Here is a 16,514-nt window from a genome sequence, read left to right as displayed (position 1 = left end):
CCTCCGAGCCAGGCTGCCGAGCAGACTAGCACTGGGTGCAGTCTTGCGAGCGTGGTTGTGAATATCTGCTGCTCTGGCCCGGTGTCTCACACCACCCGGCTAAAGTACGCCACCTCTGTCACATCACGGCAACAGCTGGAGGCGTGTCTTATAGCGAGTCGTGTTTCAAGACTAGCACCGTCCCAGAGGAACTACATGAACAAATATCTACTGCCTAACGTTCCTTTGCCATATGTGTCACATTGTGTCACTAGAAATTATGCAAAATATAAATGAAACACGCGTCATAACGCGGTGAAATGTGAAGCCTCTTGTGGAGTCATGAGGAATGCATCTGCCCTGCATGGGGATCTACAAGACCTGATTAATATTATCTTAAAAATTAATTCTATCTTAAAAAAACATCTGTAATTATCTAACCTGCATATGATAAGTCTATGATTAAAGCCTACAGTGTCGCCGCCCTGGTGGCGAGCGGAATAAACCACCCCCTCTGCTGATCCGGGGAGGGCCGCAGACTACCACGTGCCTCCTCCGATACATGTGGAGTCACCAGCCGCTTCTTTTCACCTGACAGTGAGGAGTTTCACCAGGGGGACGTAGCACGTGGGAGGATCACGCTATTCCCCCCCAGTTCCCCCTCCCCTCCCCTCCCCGAACAGGCGCCCCGACCAAGTAGAGGAGGCGCTAGTGCAGCGACCAGAACACATACCCACACCCGGCTTCCCATCCACAGACACGGCCAATTGTGTCTGCCCGACCAGGCCGGAGGTAACACGGGGATTTGAACCGGCGATCCGTGTTGGTAGGCAACGGAACAGACTGCTAGGCTACCCGGACGCCCCTATCATGCAGGTGTTTACATACATTATAGGTGTAGTTATACATTGTTGACAACGTTTGTGAAGAGTTTCCTCTCACAGTAAAGAACCACAGACCCAGTATAAAAGCTAACTGGGGAGGTGTCAGGGGTGTCGCACAACATTCTGGACCCTGTACATAAGCAGTCTCTGTGGACCCCTTTCCTCTTTTGTCTCTCACTTTTCTGAGTTCTAGCATACTGTATATTGTTTACATCACAGTACATTAATCTGTTTAACCTGACTGAACCTAACCTCAACCTAACTTAACCTAACCTCAACCTAACCTCAACCTAACTTAACCTAACTTAACCTAACCTCAACCTAACCTAACCTCAACCTAACCTCAACCTAAGCTCAACCTAACCTCAACCTAACTTAACCTAACCTCAACCTAACTAACCTAACCTCAACCTAACTTAACCTAACTTAACCTAACCTCAACCTAACTTAACCTAACCTCAACCTAACTTAACCTAACTTAACCTAACCTCAACCTAACCCCAACCCAACCTCAACCTAACTTAACGTAACCCCAACCTAACCTCAACCTAACTTAACCTAACCTCAACCTAACCTCAACCTAACCTCAACCTAACTTAACCTAACTTAACCTAGCCTCAACCTAACTTAACCTAACCTCAACCTAACTTAACCTAACTTAACCTAACCTCAACCTAACCCCAACCTAACTTAACGTAACCCCAACCTAACCTCAACCTAACTTAACCTAACCTCAACCTAACCTCAACCTAACCTCAACCTAACTTAACCTAACCTCAACCTAACCTCAACCTAACTTAACTTAACCTAACCTCAACCTAACTTAACCTAACCTCAACCTAACCTCAACCTAATCTCAACCTAACCTCAACCTAACTTAACCTAACCTCAACCTAACCTCAACCTAATCTCAACCCAACCTCAACCTAACTTAACCTAACCTCAACCTAACCTCAACCTAACCTCAACCTAACTTAACCTAACCTTAACCTAACATCAACCTAACCTCAACCTAATCTCAACCTAACCTCAACCTAACTTAACCTAACCTCAACCTAACCTCAACCTAATCTCAACCTAACCTCAACCTAACTTAACCTAACCTCAACCTAACCTCAACCTAATCTCAACCTAACCTCAACCTAACTTAACCTAACCTCAACCTAACCCCAACCTCAACCTAACTTAACGTAACCCCAACCTAACCTCAACCTAACTTAACCTAACCTCAACCTAATCTCAACCTAACCTCAACCTAACTTAACTTAATCTCAACCTAACCTCAACCTAACTTAACTTAACCTAACCTCAACCTGACCTCAACCTAATCTCAACCCAACCTCAACCTAACTTAACCTAACCTCAACCTAACTTAACCTAACCTCAACCTAACTAACCTAACCTCAACCTAACTTAACCTAACCTCAACCTAACTTAACGTAACCTCAACCTAACCTCAACCTAACCCCAACCCAACCTCAACCTAACTTAACGTAACCCCAACCTAAACTCAACCTAACTTAACCTAACCTCAACCTAACCTCAACCTAACCTCAACCTAACTTAACCTAATCTCAACCTAACCTCAACCTAACCTCAACCTAATCTCAACCCAACCTCAACCTAACTTAACCTAACCTCAACCTAACCTCAACCTAACCTCAACCTAACTTAACCTAACCTCAACCTAATCTCAACCTAACTTAACCTAACCTCAACCTAACTTCAACCTAATTTAACCTAATCTCAACCTAACTTCAACCTAACCCAACCTAACCTCAACCTAACTTAACCTAACCTCAACCTAACTTGACTACCTTGCAGTGATGAAAACATGACTCTGTGCTTGCGTCAGCAGTCACTCGCGACAGGACTAGATGAGCTGCATTGAGAGATGCCCGTGAGGGGCGGACTAAACCATTTTGCACCTTTTGTGAGGGGTGAGAGGGGCCTCGGAGAGCCTCCACTAGTTTCTTTAAGTCCCTCAACCGATGCGTTGAGGCAGTTTTAACTGAAGTGATGACACTAATGGGTTAGAAACTGAAACACGTGGGTGGCGGCGCGGCGGGGCTCAGGAGGTAGAGCGGGCCGTCCAGTAATCGGAAGGTTCCTGGTTCAATCCCCGGCTCCTTCAGAGAGTATGTCGAAGTGTCCTTGAGTGAGACACTGAACCCCCAGCTGGTCCTGAGGAGCAGCTTGGCGCCTTGTGATGGGGGGCTGTGCCGTCAGCGTGAGACAGGTGGTGTGAAGGGGTTCGAGTGGTGGTGGGTAGACTAGAACATGGACACACACATCGCTTTAACTTATTCACAGAAATAAACATTTGCAAACCAAAACAAACTTTTAATTCCAGGCTTCCCGAGCCCCCCCCCCCCTGCTGGACCCTGGTAGCCCCCCCCCCCCACACACACACACACACACACACACACACACACACTACAACGCCGCTGGTAGTCATATTTGCAGCATTACGCTTGGTCATGTCTCATTATGTCGTCAGCAGGTGGGCTGATGCTGAGGAGCAAGGGGGTCTTCAGTAAGACTTCAAGTGTGTGTGTGTGTGTGTGTGTGTGTGTGTATACCATGTTTTTTCTATTCTAATGGGGACATTTGGTCCCCATTAGGATAGAAAAACCAGAAACCACCTACCTTGTGGGGCCATTTTATGGGGCCCCACAAGGAAAAGGGTCTATTTTAGGGTCAGGACTTGGTTTTAGGGTTAAGGTTAGGGTTAGGGTAAGGGTAAGGTTAGGGTAAGGGTTAGGGTTAGGCATGCAGTTTGCATGGTTAAGGTTAGGGTTAAGGGCTAGAAAATGAATATAGTCGATGAGGGGGCCCCACAAGTATAGATTTGCGAGTATGTGTGTGTGTGTGTGTCTGTGTGTGTGTGTGTGTGCGTGTGTGCACATCGAGGCTCTTTCTCACAACCAAATCCCCCCACCTCTCCATTTATATCTATTTATCCTCTGCAAGACGGAGGCCAGGTCACTCTCAGGAAAGGCTTGAAAAGAATTAAACCTTTGTGAGGACAAAAAAGTGGTCCCACACAATACGGCCGACAAGAATTTTGAACACAAAAGGGGGCGACGGGTGCGTAGAAGACATTCAAACCGACTTCAGCTGGAGACGGACTCGGGGGAAAGAGGATTAAGCTCCAGGGGAATCAGTGGAGCTCTTGGAGGCTCTATATTCCCTGTCTGACTGAATAACAGAGACAGAGACTGCACAATCTGCAAGCTTCAGAAACAAGATCCTCCTCCTAACCTGGTCCAGCATCGTATAAACAAGGTCCTCCTCCTAACCTGGCCCAGCATCGTATAAACAAGGTCCTCCTCCTAACCTGGCCCAGCATCATTTAAACAACTTCCTCCCCCTGACTTGGTCCAGCATCGTATAAACAAGGTCCTCCTCCTAACCTGGCCCAGCATCGTATAAACAAGGTCCTCCTCCTAACCTGGCCCAGCATCGTATAAACAAGGTCCTCCTCCTAACATGGTCCAGCATCATTTAAACAACTTCCTCCTCCTAACCTGGTCCAGCATCGTATAAACAAGGTCCTCCTCCTAACCTGGTCCAGCATCATATAAACAAGGTCCTCCTCCTAACCTGGTCCAGCATCGTATACACAAGGTCCTCCTTTTAACCTGGTCCAGCATCGTATAAACAAGGTCCTCCTAATAACCTGGTCCAGCATCATATAAACAAGGTCCTCCTCCTAACCTGGTCCAGCATCATATAAACAAGGTCCTCCTCCTAACCTGGCCCAGCATCGTATAAACAAGGTCCTCCTCCTAACCTGGTCCAGCATCGTATAAACAAGGTCCTCCTCCTAACCTGGTCCAGCATCATATAAACAAGGTCCTCCTCCTAACCTGGTCCAGCGTCGTATAAACAAGATCCTCCTAATAACCTGGTCCAGCATCGTATAAACAAGATCCTCCTCCTAACCTGGTCCAGCATCATATAAACAAGGTCCTCCTCCTAACCTGGTCCAGCATCGTATAAACAAGGTCCTCCTCCTAACCTGGTCCAGCATCGTATAAACAAGGTCCTCCTCCTAACCTGGTCCAGCATCATATAAACAAGGTCCTCCTCCTAACCTGGTCCAGCATCGTATAAACAAGGTCCTCCTCCTAACCTGGTCCAGCGTCGTATAAACAAGGTCCTCCTTTTAACCTGGTCCAGCATCGTATAAACAAGGTCCTCCTCCTAACCTGGTCCAGCATCGTATAAACAAGGTCCTCCTCCTAACCTGGTCCAGCATCATATAAACAAGGTCCTCCCCCTAACCTGGTCCAGCGTCGTATAAACAAGGTCCTCCTCCTAATCTGGTCCAGCGTCGTATAAACAAGGTCCTCCTCCTAACCTGGCCCAGCATCGTATAAACAAGGTCCTCCTCCTAACATGGTCCAGCATCATTTAAACAACTTCCTCCTCCTAACCTGGTCCAGCATCGTATAAACAAGGTCCTCCTCCTAACCTGGTCCAGCATCGTATAAACAAGGTCCTCCTCCTAACCTGGTCCAGCGTCGTATAAACAAGGTCCTCCTCCTAATCTGGTCCAGCGTCGTATAAACAAGGTCCTCCTCCTAACCTGGCCCAGCATCGTATAAACAAGGTCCTCCTCCTAACCTGGTCCAGCATCATATAAAGAACGTCCTCCTCCTAACCTGGTCCAGCATCATATAAACAAGGTCCTCCTCCTAACCTGGTCCAGCATCATATAAACAAGGTCATCCTCCTAACCTGGTCCAGCATCGTATAAACAAGGTCCTCCTCCTAACCTGGCCCATCATCGTATAAACAAGGTCCTCCTCCTAACCTGGTCCAGCATCGTATAAACAAGGTCCTCCTCCTAACCTGGTCCAGCATCGTATAAACAAGGTCCTCCTCCTAACCTGATCCAGCATCGTATAAACAAGGTCCTCCTCCTAACCTGGTCCAGCATCGTATAAACAAGGTCCTCCTCCTAACCTGGTCCAGCATCATATAAACAAGGTCCTCCTCCTAACCTGGTCCAGCATCGTATACACAAGGTCCTCCTTTTAACCTGGTCCAGCATCGTATAAACAAGGTCCTCCTAATAACCTGGTCCAGCATCATATAAACAAGGTCCTCCTCCTAACCTTGTCCAGCATCATATAAACAAGGTCCTCCTCCTAACCTGGCCCAGCATCGTATAAACAAGGTCCTCCTCCTAACCTGGTCCAGCATCGTATAAACAAGGTCCTCCTCCTAACCTGGTCCAGCATCATATAAACAAGGTCCTCCTCCTAACCTGGTCCAGCGTCGTATAAACAAGATCCTCCTAATAACCTGGTCCAGCATCGTATAAACAAGATCCTCCTCCTAACCTGGTCCAGCATCATATAAACAAGGTCCTCCTCCTAACCTGGTCCAGCATCGTATAAACAAGGTCCTCCTCCTAACCTGGTACAGCATCGTATAAACAAGGTCCTCCTCCTAACCTGGTCCAGCATCATATAAACAAGGTCCTCCTCCTAACCTGATCCAGCATCGTATAAACAAGGTCCTCCTCCTAACCTGGTCCAGCGTCGTATAAACAAGGTCCTCCTTTTAACCTGGTCCAGCATCGTATAAACAAGGTCCTCCTCCTAACCTGGTCCAGCATCGTATAAACAAGGTCCTCCTCCTAACCTGGTCCAGCATCATATAAACAAGGTCCTCCTCCTAACCTGGTCCAGCGTCGTATAAACAAGGTCCTCCTCCTAATCTGGTCCAGTGTCGTATAAACAAGGTCCTCCTCCTAACCTGGCCCAGCATCGTATAAACAAGGTCCTCCTCCTAACATGGTCCAGCATCATTTAAACAACTTCCTCCTCCTAACCTGGTCCAGCATCGTATAAACAAGGTCCTCCTCCTAACCTGGTCCAGCATCATATAAACAAGGTCCTCCTCCTAACCTGGTCCAGCATCGTATAAACAAGGTCCTCCTCCTAACCTGGCCCAGCATCGTATACACAAGGTCCTCCTCCTAACCTGGTCCAGCATCGTATAAACAAGGTCCTCCTCCTAACCTGGTCCAGCATCGTATAAACAAGGTCCTCCTCCTAACCTGGTCCAGCATCGTATAAACAAGATCCTCCTCCTAACCTGGTCCAGCATCGTATAAACAAGGTCCTCCTCCTAACCTGGTCCAGCATCGTATAAACAAGGTCCTCCTCCTAACCTGGTCCAGCATCGTTTAAACAAGATCCTCCTCCTAACCTGGTCCAGCATCGTATAAACAAGGTCCTCCTCCTAACATGGTCCAGCATCATATAAACAACTTCCTCCTCCTAACCTGGTCCAGCATCGTATAAACAAGGTCCTCCTCCTAACCTGGTCCAGCATCGTATAAACAAGGTCCTCCTCCTAACCTGGTCCAGCATCGTATAAACAAGGTCCTCCTCCTAACCTGGCCCAGCATCATATAAACAAGGTCCTCCTCCTAACCTGGTCCAGCATCGTATAAACAAGGTCCTCCTCCTAACCTGGTCCAGCATCATATAAACAACTTCCTCCTCCTAACCTGGTCCAGCATCGTATAAACAAGGTCCTCCTCCTAACCTGGTCCAGCATCGTATAAACAAGGTCCTCCTCCTAACCTGGTCCAGCATCGTATAAACAAGGTCCTCCTCCTAACCTGGTCCAGCATCGTAGAGCGTGAAGCCTTTTCACCGCCCTGCAAAGCAGACTGATTAGACCATCAACACTGAGCACATGAACACCTAGCAGAGATCAGAACCAATCAGAGCTCATTCACAGCAACCTGAAGCCTGACATACAGCTCCGGTCTGCCTTACACCAACCCCACCCGAACACCACCACTATATAACCCACAACCTCAAACCTAAACGGTAACGTTCACATGAAAATTACATTTTTTGGCCATTATGAGTGGGCAAGCTGAACGATAACACATCTATATTGTTGCTTTCTCCCCCTTTATTGGTCCACTTTATGGATGTATGGATATATTCATCTTTCCGAATCATCCATCCATTATCCGAACCGCTTATCCCGCCCCAAGGCCAAGGTTCGCGGGGACGCTGGAGTCTATCCCAGCAGTCACTGGGCGGCAGGTGGGGAGACACCCTGGACAGGCCTTCAGACCATCACACAGGGGCCACACACACACACACACACACACATTCACACCTAGGGACAATTTAGTATGGCCGAGTCAGCTGACCTACATGTGGGAGGAAACCCACGCAGACACGGGGAGAACATCCAAACTCCACACAGAGGACGACCCGGGACGACTCCCAAGGTTGGACTACCCCGGGGCTCGAACCCAGGACCTTCTTGCTGTGAGGTGACCGCGCTAACCACTGTGCCACCGTGCCGCCCATTTTAAAAAATGTCTGACTTAATTTTTTTATTTATTTATTTATTTATTTATTTTTGCTTTAGGCAAAATGTTAAAGTTACAATCCATAATGGCAAGTGCCACCATGGCTATATGGACTACTGCGACAACACAAGCGCTCTACTGGCGACAACAACAGACATGGCATAGCTTGCCATCGGGTCAACAATGTGCATTTGTTAGAGAGATGGAGACAACTGAGAGCCTCAAAAGGAATTGAAGCAACACCACATTGACTGTCTCATTTCCAAGTAATAAAGTACGTGACGTCTACCAACTCTGACTAAACCAGCAGCAGAGGCGGGCTGCTACTGTGGACAGCCGTGTGCATCGACTGCAGAGTGTACCTGGACGTTATGCCATCACAGGCTGGTCAAGGCTGCTTGTTCAGAGGATTTTATTGCCTATATGCTGGTTATTCTGGGAAGCCCGGAGGTTGCTATGCACCTCAAACCACCTAGCAACAACCGCTGCACTCCAAGCAACCCCTGGTAACCACCTAGCAACAACCGCTGCACTCCAAGCAACCCCTGGTAACCACCTAGCAACAACCGCTGCACTCCAAGCAACCCCTGGTAACCACCTAGCAACAACCGCTGCACTCCAAGCAACCCCTGGTAACCACCTAGCAACAACCGCTGCACTCCAAGCAACCCCTGGTAACCACCTAGCAACCACTTAGTAAGCTCTTAGCAACCACGCACAAACAACCTAGCAACCACTTGACAATGCCCTAACAATCCCCTTGTCACGCCCTAGAAACTACTAGTAACCACTTAGCAAGCTCTTAGCAACCACTACTCAACACCTAGCAACCACTATGCAGCCCCGTAGTAACCACCTGGTAAGACCTTACTATGTATGAATATCTATGAACGTGACTTTCTTCGGTAGCTGTCATTGGTCCTTTGCTCCAGTAATGTCCAATGTCTTTGCAGTGCCCGACAGCTACCAATCAAAGGCCTGTGAGCGTGAGACAGACAGCAGTAAGCACTGGCATCTCAGTCTCACGTGGTCTACTTTGGGCTCACTCAGGCAGATAAGCACATGTGGTCAGGGCTACTAAAAATACATTCCCCAGAAAACAGGAGCGACTGGCCTGCTGATACATGGTGCAAATGTTTACTAGAACAATGGGTGCCCCCCCCCCCCGTGTCCTGTAAATAGTTTAGCAAGGACAAATGTAACTGGAAAGTTAACCAACGGTGCATTTTTAACCGTTTGTGGGGAGTGTAAGAGATTTGGCATTAAGCTGCACGGGAATGGAGCAGAAATGTTAAAGTGGTCCATAGCATAAAGGTACTGTATTAAGCTATACATGAAAGGGATCACAGCCATTTTACAAGGTCTATTTAATGAAACTTGCTAGACTCAGGATAGTGCTTTTACATAAAATTAGTCATATTGCAGAGGAGCTAGCACCAATAAATATCAAATTCTAGTTTAAAAAAATAAATAAATAAAGTATAGCTCAATGCCCAGCTATCGGTCCATATGCTGAAGGACCTCAATGAAGTTCGTGAAATTTCATGACACAAGAAAAGGTTTGCCATGGATCACAGGTCAAAAGCCAAAGAAAAGTCAAAATGACAGCCAGCAGCTAGCTCACTTGCACTCGTCTCTCCAGGCCACTCATCTAGATGGGACTTCTGAGCAACAGGCCTCTTCAAAAAGGACGTTATCACACAGTCACCACAGCCGTAGCTACAGCAGCCAGGAGATAAATACACGGCAAGATACACCGGCCCTGAACATCCCTTTCTAAATAAACTCAACAAAACCTTTCTGACAACCTCTGCAGAGAACTAGTTCTGATCTTATTCTACAGGTGAGTCCAGCGCCGCACTGAAGCTTAACTACACAGATCTCGCTTCCAGGCACAGCGCTTTCGAGGCCTCATGAAAACGCTCTGTCAAAAGAGCCACCCTCTTTGAAGCTTTCCAAGTCAACATAAACACCGACTGTGCCATTCTGCAGGGAGATGGCAGATAACACAGGCGGAAGCACCTGCGTTGGCCTTAAAAGAAACCACAGAACCCATTTAACCGGATCCGGCCGACACATTTCAGTGACCACATCATCAGTCTGCAGGATTTGAAGGTTCTGAAAAGGCTTTCACATCTAAACGTTGAAAAGCTTCCCTTTGAAAACCGGGCAGTCCCCCCCCCCCACCATGCCCTGCAAATGCATAGGCGTGCGTCTGTTGGGAGGAAGGCAGCGACTAGATAGAGGTAAATCTGGCAGGCCGACCTTAACCCGAGTCATGATCATAATCCACTGAAACATTCTAGGCAGCATTTGAGATCAAATCAAAGCAATATTTTAGTCGCCTGCTGTTTTCATGTGAGGGTTTTTTTGTTTTCATTCACAGAAAGGTGAATCCGTTCATCTGGACACAGCGTTTCCTGAGAGAGCCGTTTCGTCATCATCTAAGTGACCTCTTCCGTCTCACCTGACTGCAGGTATCCCACCCTTATAAACCATACAGTGGCATCACGACCCAGACCAACGACCGGTTTCATATGCAAATTACCGTGACCATTAACTAGTTACAATGGCCACGTGTACTATTCACAGAGGACTGGGCCATTGTAATTCTATGGTCACGGTAATTTGCATATGAAACCCAGTGTAACGATCAGGAATGAGTAGACTTGCTAGCCGGTTGGCTAACGGGTCGGACCCTTTAGTTGACTGGTTAGTGCAGTCGCCCGTGGTGCGGGTGACCCGGGTTCGCGCCCTGGCTGCGGCGGTTCCAGGCTGCCCCCTGAATTCGCTACATTGGCGACCCCTAACGGGAGCAGCTAAAAGTAGTAGTAGCAGGAGGAGGAGCAGGAGGAGGTGTTAGATGTGGGATGGTGAGACTGTGAGGCCATTGGAAGCGCGTGCTCCCAGAGGCGTGAGGGAGCTGGTATGCTGAAGAGTGGGGACACGCTTCCCGAAGGAGGGGGGGTAGTGTAACAACCACAAATGGGTGGACTCGCCAGCTGGTTGGCTAACGGGTGGAACCCAGATAGCAAAATTGCTGTAGCCCGGACCCGTCCCACGCTGACACTTTCATCCGGCCCACATACCGCATGGAATGATGGCACTTGGGTGGTCCGCTCCTGTTTGCCAGATCTGGGCCAGAACCAAGCCATAGCAATGCCGCATGTGCCACATATTTGCCAGATGTGGCCCATATTTGTTTTGTGATATTTGAGCCATATTCACCATTTACCACACGGGCCACTTCAGGGTCACATCCAGATCACATGTTGCCCAGAGCACCGCATCTTTGCCAGAAAAGGCCCACATGTGATTTGGCACATTTGGGCCATATTTGCTGTCATTATGTGGGCCACTTCAGGCTCACATCCATTTTGTCACGGCCAGAAGAAGGCCACCAGCTATCTGGGGACCCTGTAGTTGACTGGTTAGTGCAGTCGCTGCCCCTGAATTCGCTACACGATCGTTGGTTTGGGTCATGATGTCACTGTATTGTTTATAAGGGTGGGGGGTACCTGCGGTCAGGCGAGACTGGAGAGGTCCCTTAGATGACGATGAGACGTTTCTCTCAGTAAACGTTGTGTCCAGATGAACTGATTCCCCTTGCTGTGATTTCCTTACCTGCGTTATTCAGCATGCATCAAGACATTGTTTTTTAATTATTTTTTTAACGGCCAACTGCTTGCTGGGACCAAATCTACCTACGGGTACAAATGAAGTAACCTGAGCCTGAACCTCATCTCTTGACAGCTACTGAGATTGATGAGTGTACTGAAGTGACAAGACAGAGGCTGAGAGTCTGCCAGCCCGTGAAATTCCCATGAGTACGTCACGACTATCCGGCAACCTTCTCCTACCGAAGTCGCCCGCATGGCAGCATCTCCTCAGCGAGCGGCGTGCGGAACAGCTGCTCCAGAGGCTCACGAGCATTTCTGCTATTACTGCAAAAAAAAGCGTTTGAGTACTAAAAACAACTTGATGACCAAAGATGGAAAGGCGACAGGTGAGCAGCCTGGAACCTTCCTGATCGCATCAGGGGCTGTTTGACATGTGTGTGGGGGGGAGGGGAGGGGGGGAGGGGGGTTGTCTTGTGACTGGTAGTTTGAGTCAGTGATGTGGCCGTGCCCTTTATAGCACGCCTTAATGCAATAATGCCACTTTCCCCACTCCCAAATAAACAGGGCATTACCGCGCATTAAAGCCAGTCTTCCCCCCGGGGCCCGGCGTGCGTGCATCCTGTCGTGAGCGTAGGCTATATTTACCCTCTGAGACCCCTTCGCCTCACGCTGTCTGTCTAAAAACAGGGATAGAAAAGCCGCCGCCCTTTTCTTTCGACACAGCATCCACTGGGGGGCTCCGGCACTAGCTTTGCGAAGAGCTTTACTGTTGCGGTTTGAAGTCTACCCCAAAATTAGTCAAAAAACCCCTCCCCGTTGAACAGTCTGAGGTCTCCACCTGCACGTCTTGAATCAGACTCAACATCCCTCTGATCCCTAATCCCGAGACGGAATTCCTCTCGTTTTCTCCCCGGAGGGCATAATTGAGCATGTGGTGCAATTTCATAGGCCATGGGCCAAACTTCTGCCACAGACATAGGTCATAATGGATGCAGATTCCCCACAACGAGGGGGGCGTGAGTCTGATTCCTGGCAAGCAACCATCTATAGGAGATCACCCCGTGACCACAACTGTCAAAAAATGGGAAGCTCAAACTGAAAACAATACGACAAGCACCGTGACCAATCTCGAATAAATCATGAACTCCTGAGGAGTCGATACCAAAAACACGCCAAACACAACCCCGGTGGAAGATCCCGACTAGCTCGAAACCTAGCACATGGCTGGACCGTGTGTGGTCAGTGTGGGAAATTGTGGCTAATTTGTTACAGGGAGGGTCGGTGGTAGTGTCTGTAATGTGATTTGCTGCATGTTAAACGTTCATCTGCAGCCTTCTGCAGTGGTCCCAGTATTTGTGTGCTTAAAGTGTACTGAAGTAGCACACCACATGACTGAGGATTGGCTGAGCAACGTTTGAGTATTAAAAAGGCTTGCAGGAACAAAACTGTCCACTCGTATCTTGAGATGCTTGGTTTGAAAGCGAACTTAATGTAATTGCAATCATAATTATTCTAGTTATCTGTTAACTCCCCCTCCCCTCTGCGTTTCTATCTGCAGGTGTCTCTTGTTTTTCTAAGACCCTCTCTGTGTTGACGGGCGAATTCACAAGGAATGGGTTGTGGCTGCTGATAGCGGCACGAGTTGCGCATCACTTGCAACCACTATCTGCCCCGTCTCAAGGTCCGGGTCACAGAAGATATTGCAGTAGTGATATTGCAGCACAAACACGCCCATAGAGTTTCACAGCTGAGTGCAATTTGCCCTCGTTTTGCATCTAATTCCAATTATCCATACATGGTGGCTTTCGCCAAGAACGCCGTAGGCAGGTTCAGCGCCATCCTCGATGTCAGAAGTGTAGCGTGAATCGTTCGACCTGCCAACCTGTATCTGTGAACGACTTCTGGCTCAGCTAAATCAAACAGTGAAATTCTCCTTCGAAATGTCCGCTCACGAGCACGGCCGGCATGACGAGGCCTTCGCCTGGCTTCAGCCACTGCCGCCACGATCGCTGGAAAGTCTGGGGTCGGTTACCACCAACTCTGAAGATGCCAGTAATGTTCACTCCAACTGCATGTGGCTATTAGCTCTGGTGTGTTTTCCAATGAGGCTCATTTGCATAGAAGGGGGCATATTTTGTGCCAAATGCATGCTTAATGTCTGATTTAAATACATGCAAATAGCACCGGGGCACCGAGACGCCATTAGCTTGGCAGCACAGTTAGGGGGGCATTTCACCCTTTGCAGGTGCCTTGAGAATTACACGCTTTCTTTTTTTTCTTATTTGTGCAGGTTTAGCCGCTGCAAAAGCCGCGCAGTCCTGTCGTAACGTCACCAGTGAGTGTTCAGTCAGAGTGGTTGTTCTTCAGGGTGCTTTGACACGATTGGACCGCTGGATCAGGTGACCAACGACACTAATGAAGTTACACGATTGGTCGGCTGAGTGCTGAGAGGCATGGGGGAGGCACACAGTTAAACATGATCACTCAGTCAGTCAGCCAGGGAGTCAGTCAGTCAGTCAGTCAGGGAGTCAATCAGTCAGTCAGTCAGTCAGGGAGTCAGTCAGTCAGTCAGTCAGTCAGGGAGTCAGTCAGTCAGTCAGGGAGTCAGTCAGTCAGTCAATCAGTCAGGGAGTCAGTCAGTCAGTCAGGGAGTCAGTCAGTCAGTCAATCAGTCAAGGAGTCAGTCAGTCAGGGAGTCAGTCAGTCAATCAGTCAGTCAGGGAGTCAGTCAGTCACTCAGTCAGTCAGGGAGTCAGTCAGTCAGTCAGGGAGTCAGTCAGTCAGTCAGGGAGTCAGTCAGTCACTCAGTCAGTCAAGGAGTCAGTCAGTCAGGGAGTAAGTCAGTCACTCAGTGAGTCAGGGAGTCAGTCAGTCAGGGAGTCAGTCAGTCACTCAGTCAGTCAAGGAGTCAGTCAGTCGGGGAGTCAGTCAGTCACTCAGTCAGTCAGGGAGTCAGTCGGTCAGTCAGTCAGTCAGTCAGTCAAGGAGTCACTCAGTCAATCAGTCAGTCACTCACTCAGTCAGTCACTCAGTCACTCAGTCACTCTGTCACTCAGTCAGGGAGTCAGTCAGTCACTCAGTTAGTCAGTCAGCCAGTCAGCCAGCCAGTCACCCAGTCAGTCAGTCAGGCAGGGACATTCACGGTTGTAGGGCTGGCCAGCCGGCCAGTCCAGCCCAAAAAAAAAAAGAGAAAAAGACTGCCAACTGAAAGGTGTGGTAACTGCCTATGCCACTGAGGGCAGTCTGCCATCTCACACAGATGACATCATGTGCTATCTACCTCACATCAGCAAACCACCAGAGCTGCAGCAGAGAACAGCCTGCCTGTATTCCCTCCGTCACATCCAGGTGTTGTATTTCAGACTGTCACCACAGCACTTGTCATTCACACAGTAAGCAGACGGCTGGCGGTGAGGGTGCTGCTCTCACCTGTCCGAGGTCCAGGGTGATGTTCACCTCATTGTAGCCCAGTCCTCTGGAAAGAGGGGGGCTCTGCCACCAGCGCTCCGTTCCATCGATGGCGTTGCTCACTGGGTGGGCTTTGTTTGGATCGTTGGCATTGCAGTGGTCACAGAACTGGCCCTAAAAGAGGGACAATTGTTGGCATTTTGGCAACACAACCAAATAAGCGTTACAAAGTTGCAGAACAGTCCACAGGGGAACAAGGCCATTGTTGAAGGGATGTGACTCGTAGAGAAGCCAGGAATCAGTTACAATGGGGGGGGGGGACTATCATGAAACTAAATGGGATATTTACAGCAACCAGGGCTGGTAAGGCTACCGATGGTTCCGGCCCAGCCCGGTTCCATAAGCTACTGTACTGACTTATACTGGGGTGTCTGAACCGAGACTCTAAAACGTCACCACTGAAGGCGATATGTCCTTCCAAATGACGTCACAATAATCAAACCCCGAACTGAAAGAGAATCCGTGTTAGTTGTATTTGCGCTTGTTTTATAACGCGCGCCTAGCCATTCGCCGCACCTTTTGCGCACCGACAGAGGAGTTGGGTGGAGGTCTCCACCGCCGCCCCCCCCCACACACACACACACACACACACACACACACCGCTTACCTGTATGTTTTGGGTGGGTAGTCCAGTAACGGGTCCCCCGACCAGTTTACAGTACAAATCGGACCTCGGTCTGCCGCTCTCATCCTGGCCGCAGGTCGCGGTGGCGGAGATCCTCGACCCCTCGGCGAGGTTGAAGTACGGCGGACTCAAACTGAACCCCGTCGCGTCGTTAAAAGCCGCTTGTCCGCGCGCGCCTTCGAAGAGGGATGCGGCCAGAGCCGCAAAGAGGACGACGAGTCGAGCTGCCCTCGTCGCTCTCGCCATGTTTCGGGGTCTAGATGCTGGGAGGGGGGTGGGGGGCAGCCGCGGCTCGCAGTGTCGTGCGGAGGGAGCGCTGTCATCCGCACATCCTCCGCGCAGGAGGGAAGCCTAGTTGCGTGCGCGGTCGTCGCTGTCGACCGGAGGGCGTGCGCGCGTGCCTCGGGTCCGCCGGTGCGAGGTGGTGACTTCGGCTCGGTCGTCTGCTCTTCCTTTGGCGCTGCTCTCGTTCAACGGCATGTCTCCAGACTGGCATCTTTACCGAACCGTGCGCCGCGCGATGGGGGCGGTGGGTGTCAGGTGTCAGAGCGCCGCAACACGGTGAGCCGCGCGCTTTA

At 49.5% G+C, this 16,514-nt stretch overlaps 1 protein-coding gene across 1 annotated transcript in view; it reads right to left on the bottom strand.

The window, feature by feature from the left end:
• Positions 1 to 16,182, bottom strand: part of LOC130123470 (laminin subunit alpha-3-like) — a 125,106-nt gene extending 108,924 nt beyond the window's left edge. The window contains exons 1-2 of the mRNA XM_056292640.1: positions 15,919 to 16,182; positions 15,273 to 15,425 (exon numbers count right to left, since the gene is read on the bottom strand). Coding sequence (XP_056148615.1) covers positions 15,273 to 15,425; positions 15,919 to 16,182 — 417 coding nt within the window. The remainder of the gene's footprint in view (positions 1 to 15,272; positions 15,426 to 15,918) is intronic.
• Positions 16,183 to 16,514: the final 332 nt, after the last annotated feature.

Source organism: Lampris incognitus, chromosome 14 (assembly GCF_029633865.1).
Source record: "Lampris incognitus isolate fLamInc1 chromosome 14, fLamInc1.hap2, whole genome shotgun sequence".
Lineage (NCBI taxonomy): Eukaryota > Metazoa > Chordata > Actinopteri > Lampriformes > Lampridae > Lampris > Lampris incognitus.
This window is presented reverse-complemented; position numbering and strand designations above follow the sequence as displayed.